Here is a 13,871-nt window from a genome sequence, read left to right on the forward strand (position 1 = left end):
CCTATTTAAAATGCACAAGACTGGAAAAGTGAAGCGAATGTTCACATAATGTATTTTGTGAATATTCTGAATTTCTTTAGTACATTCGTTTCATTTTATGTGTGTGCAGAAAATGATGTACTAAAATCTCTTCTATAGTGGAAACTTCTAACTAAAAGTGTCATAAGTGTGAATCTCTCACAAGCCTATAATTTGTGAGTGATAGAAGCCCATGTGTACGTGTTTGTATGTATTTTTCTATGTCCAGTTTGGAAAACACGCATTTTCATATTGTTGGGCAGCTTTCTGGTAATATTATTTATGCATACAAATAGTGGCCAAATCAACATAATACTTTTTTTCATTCAACAGGCTATGGTTTAGAAGTTGACATGTGGGCCACCGGAGTCATCTTGTACATACTACTATCTGGCTTTCCTCCTTTCCGGAGTCCAGAACGCAATCATGAAGAATTATTCCAGATAATTCAACGTGGAGAGTATGAATTCTTGTCCCCATACTGGGATAACATCTCAGATGGTAAAAATTCAAATCAGTAATATAATGGAAATGTTACAGATCACTAGTCTGTATACTAGGGTCAATGGTGTGATTAGAATGTATGCTGTGCATGAGGAGCTGTACAATGAAGGCTTTATCTGTTTTATCCTTAACCTCCTTTGCAGAACATTAATAAAAAGAAGACAGAATGATAGTTTTAACCACTTCCTGTCCGGACACTCTTACCCCCTTCCTGTCCAGGGCAATTTTTAACTTTCAGCGCTATCACACTTTGAATGACAATTGCGCGGTCATGCAATACTGTACCCATATGAATTTTTTACCATTTTTTTGAGACAGATAAAGCTTTATTTTGGTGGTATTTATTCACCGCTGGGATTTTAATTGTTTTTACTATGTAAATGAAAAAGTCCAAAAATTTTGAAAAAAAGTGTTTTTTTTAATAGAATTTTGCAAATAAATAATATTTCATCATAAATCTTGGCCAAAATTTATTCCGTTATTTTTTTTGTAAAAAAAAAAAAAAATCCAAATTAGTTTATAACCAAAAAGTATAATTTTTAAACATTTTTTTTTACATTTTTATTTTATTCTTTTATATTATTATTATTATTATTTTTTTTTTTTACATACTGTCACCCTAGCAGTACAGTGTCACCATGGTGACACTGTACTACTTGTGGGGGGTGATGAAGATTTTTTTTTTTTTTTTTTACACTGATTGCTTTTACACCCATATAGGATGTAAAAGCAATCATTTCTCTTTCTCTCAGTCTGCATTCTTGCAGTCATTGAGAATTACTGAGTGAGCTGTGAGTGGTCACAGCTTGTCACATGGTACAAGGCTGTTGTGAATAGCCTTGTACCATGTGACCTCTGTGATCATTCACAGATTTCACACGTAGTAAGCAATGATGTCACAAGTTGTTGTGGTGGTTTATGTAAGGATATATTATTTATAAAGGGCATGTCCCTTTCCCTTAGATGAAATATTACAGTGCCTCCAGCCGTTAAAATACGGCAAATATTTAGTAAACCAATAATTTGGACACCTTGATAATTCGATCACCACTTATTATTATACCTTGAATTCTTTTAGCCAATATGATTTCGTACCATACACACAAAATTTGCCTTATAATAGATAAATATAAAAATTTATTTATGTACAAAAATTATATATATATTAACACAAAACACAAAAGACTGGTGATAAATGAATATTGGTACACACAATCAAAAATATATCCTACCAATGTAAGACACACTAATAATGTCTCTAACTAATTACATCAATCACAAATTTAAATGATATGATATTTATTAAATTTATTAATAATTAATAATTTCGAATATCTCAAAGGTTATATTCTTACATGCCGTGGCCATAGGCTTGCAAGAAGTAAGCCCTTGATATATGATACTCTGGTTATTAATATTCAATAAATTATGAAATATGGAAAAATTTATAATATGGCAATAAACAATTTTTTTAACAGTAACACAGTATCTGACTACATATATCTAACTATCCAATATTGTTGTAATACACTAAGGTAATTTTATGATTCTACACAACAGAGAAAGTAATTAATACAAAATCAAATAAACATCTCACCACACCCGGACGTCAGACTAGGCAACTCTCCCGTGGATTTAGCTGGCAGTGGAACGCCTTTAGACTGATATATAGGCAAGTGAGAGATTCAATAGGGGAGAATGTAGGAAGTTATAAGTTTAGAGGTTTAAAGTTTTAGGAAGTTTGAAAAGATGGAAGAGTAGTTATTTCAGCAGAGATCTTCTTCAGATGTCAGGTCTTTCCATGAGGTCTTATGAGGGTTCTTCTTTTTCATGAGGTTTTTTTTTTTATGTTACAGCACATGGGCTTTTTATATCCACTAGTCCATTGTTCTAAGATACCTTCCCACCAGGCTTCCTGATTGGCTAGTTGAGAAATGTGTGTACATAAGCTATTTCTCACCTGCCCGCCAGGTGGCGGTCATGTATCACAGAACAATGTGAGTATTTGAGATGACTCATACCTTGGGTGGAATCTTCAGGTAATTTCAGGAATAAAATATACGGCTCTATCCAGATATAGCAGTGATACCTATATTATTCTAAATAGGGACCATGGAATATAGGTGTATATTCGGTTATTCCTCCTTGAAGTACCATCCTGTTTGTTTCCTGATAAGACATGTAACTAATGCTAGTTTATAATACATCTTACTTCCCATCATCTCAATACTCAAGTTAGTGATATATAGTTCCCATTGCTGAGTATTTAGTGGTGTTTAAAGTCTATGACATCTTATTTATAATCTGTTTTTGTAGTACATTTTTGTAATGATATACAGTGAACTTTTAAACTTAAATGTCCTGAATTTCACCCCTTGGTTTCAGCATCAACATTTCCTCTGTGTAGGGAAAAAATCTCTGTTTGCCTAGCCCTTGTATCGGACTCATGGTAAACAATTGTTAATGCTTTCACCCTTGGTGAACAATAGTAGATAGTAATAGTTTCAGAGGTTTGTTGGTTCATCACACTCTACAGGTTTTGGTTAAGCTTCCAAACAGTTGAGTTCCCGTCTCATTATTGTTGAAATGTTTACAAGTCAGAGTCCTATGTGTTTGACTTTCTGTAGATGCATTCTTCTCACTTCCATATACAAATAGTCCTTGTTGACAGTTTAAACAATCCCATTGTCTTGGAAAAGTCTTAATTCCCTGTTCTCTTCAGTTCTTTAACTAGAATTCTTGAAGGTTTAACCAAGACAAAATTAACTCTTAACATCCGGTTCTGCTGAGCTGTTTGCTATATAACATTATATCTTGATAAAAGTCATATTTTTGACATGATTCCAAAAGCCCACAACAAAATCCCCCTTTGTTTTTGGGGTACAGGCACGTGTATAGGGGTGTCTGTATCGAAAAACATGAGTGAGGCTTTTGGCTAGGGTGATTGTTCGTCTTCTCCGGTGAAGGGAATGAAATAATAATAAAAAAAAAATTTCCGATGATAAAATGGCAGCGGTCATGCTGGTTGTTCCTCAACTTGACTCGGCGTCTTTAGATGGACACTTCCGATGACGATCCTGGTCTTGTGATGAGGCCGGCCTGGCCTGACACATCCACCTTGGGGTCCATGGGTCCTCCGCACGACAGGTCTCTTAGACGGTCTCCTAGGCGGGTCTTTTCCTCTGGACTGGCCCTTGGTGGCCTGGGACATCAGGTTATCGTCTCCGGATCGATCTCTGGCATCTGGTCTTTCCCACAGGACATTATAGCTTCCTTCTAGGGTCCGGTCATTGACACCTCCGATCGCCGGTCTGGTCATAGTCTGGGCCTTCCTTTCTAAATTATTAAAATGAACAGTTTGAGTAATGGATATACATAAAATTATGTTACTGGATCCTGTAAGGCAAAAGATGAATTATATGTTTAAAGGAAATTTAATAATGATCTCAATATCTCCAGATAGGAATTGGTGGGTTCAGTCTTCCAACAACTGCAATTGAGACTTCGGATGGCAAGCACGTAATTGATTGATGTGCACCCATCTATCACTGATTTCACCATACCGGGTAACCTGCAATTTATATGCGACCGGAGAGATTTTATCAATGATAGAGAACGGACCTTTCCAAGATGGAAGGAATTTCCGTTCCTTGATCTGGTCTCTTGCAAAGTTGTATAGATAGACCTTGTCACCAATCTCATATTCCTTCTTGGAGGTTTTGAGATCATAGTATGTCTTAGCACTAGTTGCAGCTCTTTCCAAATTTCGCTGGGCAAAGGCAAAAGCATATTGCAGATGTTTACGTAAATCCTCTATGTACTGGTGGGTGGTGGTAGCATTGATCAAATTTTGATCTGTAGTGCGATACAATAAGTGCTGGGGCAGTACCATCCGTCTACCTGTCATCAGTTCAAAAGATGACATTTTTGTAACTGTATTCGGAGTAGCCCTCAACGCCATCAGGACCAGCGGAAGTTTAACATCCCAGTCCTTGCCTGTTTCCTTAACAAATTTCTTAAGGACGTTAACGATGGTCTGATTGTATCGTTCTACACCACCACTAGAGGCTGGCCGATAGGCGATATGCAATTTCCTTTTAACCCCCAAAATTTTCCACAATTTGGCCATCACTTCGCTAGTGAAGTGTGATCCTCTATCAGACTCTATCCTCTGAGGTAAACCAAAACGTGAAAATACATGATTTATTAGCAATGCAGCACATGTCTCGGAGCTGTTATTTGGTGCTGGTATACATTCGACATACTTGGTGAATAAACATGTAACTGTTAACATATACCGATTTCCTCGTGAAGATTTTGTTACTGGCCCAATAAAATCCATCTGAAGGTCTGACCAAGGCATACATATCCCCCTCTTCTGGAGAGGTGCTCTGTGAGTTGGCTTGGTAGGTTGAAATTGGGGACATATTAGGCAACCTTGGCAGTATTCCTTCACATCACGTAACATATGAGGCCAGTAGGCATAATCCCGCAGGATCTCATACGTGATCTTCTCTCCACGATGACCGGAAGTGGGAGCATCATGGGCATGCTGTAGCATCAAACCTCTAAATTTAAGTGGGACGACCCATTGTTGTACGCCACCCTTTGAGGTTCGTATCAACAATCCCTGGTATAAAGAGAATTGGGATTTGGATTTCATTAAGATACGTAAATCCTCCTTCCCACTATATACTTCCTTATTTATGGGATTTTGGTTGGGATCTTCTATATGACTATAAAACAAGCCAATTATTGGGTCTTCTTTTTGGGCAGTAATTAAATCCTCACTAGGAGAATCGTGACTCCACTGTAATGCATTCGGATCACCAGCTGTTCTGGCCTGTTGCCTGGTGACAGCTTCAATCTGTACGGTACCTAAAAATTGGTCAATGTCTATCAGTTCACCGGTGATTGCCCCTTCCTTGGCTAGAGAATCGGCCAGATCGTTCCCTTCTTTCTCGGCACCTAGAACCTTGGAGTGGCCTTTGGTCTTCTTGAAGTGCAGGGTGAGATCATTGGACCTTACCAGTTCATCGATGTGACAAAGGAGCTTACCATGTTTCACGGGTTTGTGATTACTCTTGTTCATGTTGTTTCGCTTCCACCTAGGAAAATACTCCACAAAACTATTCCTGACATAATTGGAATCGGTTATGATGGCACACTCTCTGATGTTGAACTCTATAGCCATCTCAACTGCTCTAAGAATTGCAGTAAGTTCAGCAACCTGACTGCTTTTTGGTCCAAGTTTGTATCCCACAGAAATTGGGGTGACACCTTGGGTCCAAACGATTCCAATACCTGCCACTAGTTGGAGCTGTTCCCCATCCTTGTGATGAAAAGCACAACCATCCACATATACACACGGCAGCTGTTTACAGTATTCTTCATCATAAACCTTGTAGGGAGAGAACAGTTGTTCTTCCAGAAAGTCAGTGTCCGGGGCCTCCATAACAGGCGTAGTTGCGGAACAATCATGGAGCTCGGCTAGGCCCTGGGCTACTGGACTTTCCTTGTTCTGTTTGTACCGAATTTCAAGAGGCCACCCTTGCAAAGACAAAGTCCAAGCAGTGATGCGGCTATTAGACACATTTCCTCCCTTGATACGTTCACTCTTTAAATACTGTAAAGGCTGGTGTGCCGTTTCAACAATGATTCTCTCTCCCTGAATGTAACTGCGAAAATTCTGTAATGCCCACACGGTGGACAATAGAGCTTTTTCACAGTCACTGAACTTTACTTCAACCGGGGACAAAGTTTTACTGGCATAGGCAATCACCTTACTGACATCATCACGTTTCTGGTAAAGAACAGAACTCATACTTACCTGCGTAAACCCTGTCTCTAGATAGAAATTTTTACCCCCTTCGGGATATCCGAGACACGGCGCTTGTGTGAGACGTTCCTTTAATTCCTTCATGGCGTCCTCCTGTTTCTTACCCCACGACCATTCGACATCCTTCTTCAGTAGGTGAAGCAGTGGCTTGCTTATCTCGGCGTAATTGTCAATAAACTTACGCGAGTAGTTTACCATACCTAGGAATGATCTCAATTCTTTAAGGTTAGTAGGGACTTTACAGTTCAGAACCGCCTCAACTTTCTTCTTTTGTGGGTTCAAACCTTCAGCAGTAACTTCATGGCCTAGGAAGTTTACCTTCGTGCGACACCACTGGGCTTTTTGTAAGGACAGTTTAACTCCTGCTGCTTTTAATTGGCCCAGGACATGCCGAAGTTCTGTAATATGTTTGGTCATATCTGTACTTTTGATCAGGATATCGTCCACATATGCCAACGTCCCCCTTTCGAAGGTGTCTGGCATGGCCTTGTGCATGAACACAGCAAATTCATGTCCGGAATTTATGAATCCGAAAGGCATTCGTACCCAACAATATTGTCGATTCCCAAAACTGAAGGCCAGTTTGTATTGGTCTTCCTCACTCACCTTTATGGTCCAATACCCCTGTGCACAATCTAAAGCTGTGAAAACTTGGGATCCTTGGAGCTGGGCGAGACACTGGTCTATGTATGGGACAGGCCATCCTGACATGTACACACGTTTGTTTAGCTGACGGAGATCAGCGCACAAACGCCATTGTCCATTGGGTTTTAAGATACCCAGGATCGGGTGGTTGTAGGAGCTGTGGATGGGCCTAATTATACCCCTTTCATGTAACTTCCTGATAATCTCAGCTAGAGATTCATAGGAAGCTAATGGTAACCTATACTGTCTTACGAATACTGGTGGGGCATCTGGATCTGTTTGGATCCTAGCGATGTGTAGGTCAGTAGTCCCACAATCGTAAGAATCCTTGGCAAAGATCTCTTGGAATTCAAGGAGAAGCTCTCGGAGCAATTGTCGGTCGAGATCACTGGCACACGCGTCGGCGAGGGCCACCATCTCTTCCACTAACTCCTTGAATCCAGGAAAGCTTTCCGGCTGACCTATCTCATATGCCTCTTCAAGTTTCGTGGTGAGGTCATTGGGTATGTGATGTGTGTGTGTGTTCTCCTGCCATCCAGGTTCTTTGGGGTACTCTTGTTCTTTGATTGGGTGATCAAAGACAATTGATGTCTCTTCGATTCGACAGGTGCCATCTTTAGAATCGAATGGATAAATGGACTCTATGGTGAAAATACCCTCTGGTAATGAATGGAATGTTTGTTCACTTAATTGTTCCTCCGACAAATATTCATCGGGGATGAGTCCAATCACCTGGTTAGTAACCCCAAAGGTATAATATTCAGTCTCTACCGCTAGACCAATAAGGGTCTCTTTGGGTAAGACGATGTCCTGATTGGACAGATTATGTACGTAAATGTACATCGGGGATTGATGTGTGTTGACTAGGGGCGTGTGTGTAATGTTCAGTCCCTCCCCCTGCATTTTATGGGAGAGGCATACTAATGCATCTGACCCCTTCAGTCTATGTCCCTTTTTAACTTGGATGGGGAGTATGAAATTATTTATGCCCTTAGGAATTGTAATCTTTTGGGCTACCTGGACTTCAACAGCATAAGGCATCTGTTGCTGGGATTTTAAAGCTAAGTCCAGATTTTGGTATTTTTCGGGGTCCCCCTTTAGTCGACTCCATAAACAGTCATTAATTAGGTCGACTTGCATTGCAAAGCGATGTAATATATCGTTGCCAAAATAAATTTTAGTTTGGGAATTATCCAAGACTAGGAACACATGGGCGGCTGTTTTGTTTCCTACAGTGACGTTTAAGAGACACCTAGCCATTGAATTGTGATCATCAGAGTCATCAAGGGAGTCTGAAATCCAATGACGCTGAGGTGTGGAGAAACGGATCATTTCCATTTCGGTCAGGTGTTTTATCAGCCCATGGCTTACAAAGCTGTGTTCCTGTCTCAAATCTAGTTTGGCATATTTTGACCTATTAAGACCATTTATCCGGATGGGGATAAACAAGTCGCTGTTAACCCTTTCAATACCTGTCAAGAATTGGGTGTGATCTCCCCCTTTTCTTGGTTTATCCTCCTGATGAAAAGATATCGTAAGGATGTCATCTTGGAGGGAAATATCTTTGATTTTATCTTGGGGAATTCTAAAAATGTGTTCCTCATCTCTTCTGATAGGGTTACAGTCATCAGGTTTGATAACCGTTACATCAGGAAGTTGGCTGTTCCTGAAATGGATTTCTAATGATCCAGGCCTTTCTTCCACCAGGTGGCAGTGTTGTCGGGAATGGGGAGTTTTAAGTTTCCCATATTTAATTGGGGTATTTACCTGTGACCACAGGACTTGGTTCACACAATCAACTATGGTGTTCAGCCTTTTTAGGAAGTCCATCCCAATTATCATGTGGTGCTGTGATATGCTAGCAATGATGATGGGGTGTCTCAGTTCCTTATTACCCAGTTTCAGTTTAAGCCAGGCGGTACCCATGACTTGTAAAGGGTCTCCACCTACACCAATCAATGAGCTGTCAAAACTTTTAAGTCTTGGCTTGGTGGGCATGACATTCGCCACTTTGTCAAAATGCTCCTGTGACATGATGGTTGCTTGGGATCCAGTGTCTATTAAGCCGACAATCGAAAGATCACTGGCATCCTGCACCTGCACCGTGGCATAATATCTCCCATCAGATTCAGTCAGCTCACACATGAAATTAGTGTGGTTGAAGATCTGTGGGCCCTTCAATAACATATGACTGGCTCTTATCTCACCGCATGTGGTGGACACATTACCCTTATCCTCCCTGGTGGGATTCTTGGACTGTCTCAAGACAGAAGCACAACTAGAAGTTGGTGCTCCGTCTGGCTTGTCAATCCCGACGACTTCTGATGCCGCGACTATATTAGGGGCAATAGATGGACACTGAAAAACAGGAGAATCATTAATAACCAACAACTGGTCCCCCTTTGCCTGAGAACTAGCTTCTCCATTAGTAGGCGTGTCAGGGACGGGGCACACATCTCCTGTCATTTGACTCAGTGTCCTCCCCTGTTGGTTTAAGGCTTGGTTGCCTGTTAATTCTGTGACCCTTGGTTGGTCACAGGAGCTGCTCCTAAAAAAGGATTGGATGGAAATTGAGTGACAAGCCTGTCCATCTGTTCAGCCATTTTGCTGACCTGTGCCTCGATTTGTCCAATACGCTCAGAGGAGTCATTCTGTTGATTCTCCCTCTTCTTATACTTGCGCTTGTATTTTGGACGAGACTGGTAATGAGACTCAGAGTCAGAACTACTGCTCTGGTCCCGACGCCATTGTTCTCTCTGAGGTTTTGGGGTCTCCCTGTTATTAAAGGGAGCCTGGGGTACTGTATCCCCCCTTTGAGCCTGAGGGTGTTCTTGGCGTGGAGGAAATCTTTGGAAATCGGAGTTTTTATTAAAATTGGGATTCTTATTGTAATTATGGTTCCTGTTGAAATTGGGGTTCCCATAAAAATTCCCATGTTGGTTTTGGCGAGGATAATAGAACCTCTGAGGATACCATTGCCTCCTTTGATTTTCATCACTGTACTGGCCCTTACCATACTTTTTATTCTTCTCACTTCCACTACCGTAGTTCCCTGGCTTTTGTCTATCCTTTCTCACCCACTGGTTTTGGGGTGCAAAGTTATGGACCTCCTTCACTTGCTGGGCTTGAGGTACAAATCTAGGGGAACCATTGGTTTTACCCCCACGGACTACTTCCGCATATGATTTCTTCTCTGCCTGCACATTTGGATTTGGAGGGGAAACGGTAGTGGCTGCTACTATCTTGGGGCTATTTTTAGGTTCTCTTTTTATCCCGCCCTCACTGGACTGTTGGATCGAGAATAAATAGTCACTCTCTCTTACCAACCAATCAAGAGAGCATCCCTTTCTGTAATCCTTTGCAAGTCCCAATTTTATGTAAGCAGGTAATGCTTCATAGAATAGTGTCTTGAATTCTGGCTGGTTAGGATTGGGATCCTTTTCAGCCAGGAAATAGGCATTTCTGAGGACAGCCAGAAATTCTGCAGGGCTTTGGTGAGGACCACACTTTAAATTGTAGGCCGCAGCCTTGGCAGAGGTTACAGTTTTATAAGGCCCAAATTCCATGTGGCACTTATGTTTAACCTCTCTCCAGGACTGATTGGAATAGGCCCTCAAGGTCTCAAAGAATTGCCGGTATTTCTCCTCAAACACCCATGGCAGCAATTCTATTTTGGTGTGGTCATCTCTAATGCCCAGAATCTCTAACGTCTGTTCATATGTTTTCATGTGTTCGGTGATTTCAAGGGACCCTTTCTTAGAAAACATAGGAACAGTGTCCTTCAGGAACTTAATGACCTTTGGGGTGTCATATCTCCTGAATGACCCCTGGGATTTCCCTTCCTGCCTATATGAAACCTCATATCTTTCTTCAGAGCGCTCTGGAGTGTATCTTGAAAGCTTAGGAGGTGACCTATATTCTGACCCTGACTCACTATCAGATACTTCGCTGTGATGCGGGTATCTCCGCTCATCAGCCTCTGGCTTGACTGGGTTGGTCCGTCTTTGGACCCCAGAATTTATTTGGGCCGTCAACCTTATAATCTGCTCCTCCAGAGTTTTCTGCTCAGATTTTATCAAGGTAAGTTCTGACTGGTCATGCTTATCCCCTGGGTGAACTTTAATTTTGACAGGAGATAACCTCTCTGATCTGAAGTACTCCACCTCATCTTTCAAGTCCTGATACTTCTTTTGAAGTTGTTTTAATTCCTGAAAGTTTCTTTCATACAGGTCCTGAGCACTTCGAAAGTCTCCGACCAATCTATCATAATGTTTCTCGGATTCGTCTAAACGAATACCGGCATGACCAAGCTTCCCTTTCAAAGACTCAATGTCCTGATTTTTGCTTTCTAACAAGAGGCGGGCCTCTGACAACTCTTCCCTTAGAGTCATGGTCCGCTGGGCAGCTCCAGCGGTCATGAACCATAACATGGGCCAAGCTTCTAGGAGAAGTCTGTCACGGCCTCTATCACTTTCTGCTCCAGCAAATGCCATTAAAAACCCAACAACCTGGCCCTTTTGGTTAAACAGGTCCTCAAAGGTGCTCATGGCCTGTTTTTTTTCTTCATCCACAAACTCATTATGGCTATCCCCCAGACCTAATCTCTTGCGGAGATAATCTATTACTCCACATTCAACATAATTCTGCCAAGCACCGGCAGCTTTCCGGGCTGGCTTCAGAGTTTCTTCCTCAACACCTTGGGCCGCCATATTTTCCTCGTTATGCTTGGAAGAGGTGGATCCGTGATTACTGGATGCCATTTTGATACAAAATATATGTTTGATAACGTGTACAAATATACAATCACCAGTGCGTTTTGTGTTATGGTACGATTTCTATGGATCTCAGCAGTGCCTCCAAATTTATGTTGTGGTGGTTTATGTAAGGATATATTATTTATAAAGGGCGTGTCCCTTTCCCTTAGATGAAATATTACAGTGCCTCCAGCCGTTAAAATACGGCAAATATTTAGTAAACCAATAATTTGGACACCTTGATAATTCGATCACCACTTATTATTATACCTTGAATTCTTTTAGCCAATATGATTTCGTACCATACACACAAAATTTGCCTTATAATAGATAAATATAAAAATTTATTTATGTACAAAAATTATATATATATTAACACAAAACACAAAAGACTGGTGATAAATGAATATTGGTACACACAATCAAAAATATATCCTACCAATGTAAGACACACTAATAATGTCTCTAACTAATTACATCAATCACAAATTTAAATGATATGATATTTATTAAATTTATTAATAATTAATAATTTCGAATATCTCAAAGGTTATATTCTTACATGCCGTGGCCATAGGCTTGCAAGAAGTAAGCCCTTGATATATGATACTCTGGTTATTAATATTCAATAAATTATGAAATATGGAAAAATTTATAATATGGCAATAAACAATTTTTTTAACAGTAACACAGTATCTGACTACATATATCTAACTATCCAATATTGTTGTAATACACTAAGGTAATTTTATGATTCTACACAACAGAGAAAGTAATTAATACAAAATCAAATAAACATCTCACCACACCCGGACGTCAGACTAGGCAACTCTCCCGTGGATTTAGCTGGCAGTGGAACGCCTTTAGACTGATATATAGGCAAGTGAGAGATTCAATAGGGGAGAATGTAGGAAGTTATAAGTTTAGAGGTTTAAAGTTTTAGGAAGTTTGAAAAGATGGAAGAGTAGTTATTTCAGCAGAGATCTTCTTCAGATGTCAGGTCTTTCCATGAGGTCTTATGAGGGTTCTTCTTTTTCATGAGGTTTTTTTTTTTATGTTACAGCACATGGGCTTTTTATATCCACTAGTCCATTGTTCTAAGATACCTTCCCACCAGGCTTCCTGATTGGCTAGTTGAGAAATGTGTGTACATAAGCTATTTCTCACCTGCCCGCCAGGTGGCGGTCATGTATCACAGAACAATGTGAGTATTTGAGATGACTCATACCTTGGGTGGAATCTTCAGGTAATTTCAGGAATAAAATATACGGCTCTATCCAGATATAGCAGTGATACCTATATTATTCTAAATAGGGACCATGGAATATAGGTGTATATTCGGTTATTCCTCCTTGAAGTACCATCCTGTTTGTTTCCTGATAAGACATGTAACTAATGCTAGTTTATAATACATCTTACTTCCCATCATCTCAATACTCAAGTTAGTGATATATAGTTCCCATTGCTGAGTATTTAGTGGTGTTTAAAGTCTATGACATCTTATTTATAATCTGTTTTTGTAGTACATTTTTGTAATGATATACAGTGAACTTTTAAACTTAAATGTCCTGAATTTCACCCCTTGGTTTCAGCATCAACATTTCCTCTGTGTAGGGAAAAAATCTCTGTTTGCCTAGCCCTTGTATCGGACTCATGGTAAACAATTGTTAATGCTTTCACCCTTGGTGAACAATAGTAGATAGTAATAGTTTCAGAGGTTTGTTGGTTCATCACACTCTACAGGTTTTGGTTAAGCTTCCAAACAGTTGAGTTCCCGTCTCATTATTGTTGAAATGTTTACAAGTCAGAGTCCTATGTGTTTGACTTTCTGTAGATGCATTCTTCTCACTTCCATATACAAATAGTCCTTGTTGACAGTTTAAACAATCCCATTGTCTTGGAAAAGTCTTAATTCCCTGTTCTCTTCAGTTCTTTAACTAGAATTCTTGAAGGTTTAACCAAGACAAAATTAACTCTTAACATCCGGTTCTGCTGAGCTGTTTGCTATATAACATTATATCTTGATAAAAGTCATATTTTTGACATGATTCCAAAAGCCCACAACAAAGTGACATCTTGCTTACTACTTTGCATGTGATCACTGATTCGAC

The 13,871-nt window shown here is 40.1% G+C and overlaps 1 protein-coding gene across 1 annotated transcript in view; it reads left to right on the forward strand.

Annotated features, from left to right (window-relative positions):
• The window catches only part of DCLK3 (doublecortin like kinase 3), a 77,374-nt gene that overhangs the window by 44,191 nt on the left and 19,312 nt on the right, over nt 1-13,871 (forward strand). Inside the window, exon 4 of the mRNA XM_089678255.1 lies at nt 352-519. Within this exon, the coding sequence (XP_089534381.1) occupies nt 352-519 (168 nt within the window). The remainder of the gene's footprint in view (nt 1-351; nt 520-13,871) is intronic.

This window comes from Staurois parvus, unplaced genomic scaffold, assembly GCF_062004578.1.
Source record: "Staurois parvus isolate SC_StPar_1 unplaced genomic scaffold, SC_StPar_1.0 ptg000201l, whole genome shotgun sequence".
NCBI classification, from domain to species: Eukaryota; Metazoa; Chordata; class Amphibia; order Anura; family Ranidae; genus Staurois; species Staurois parvus.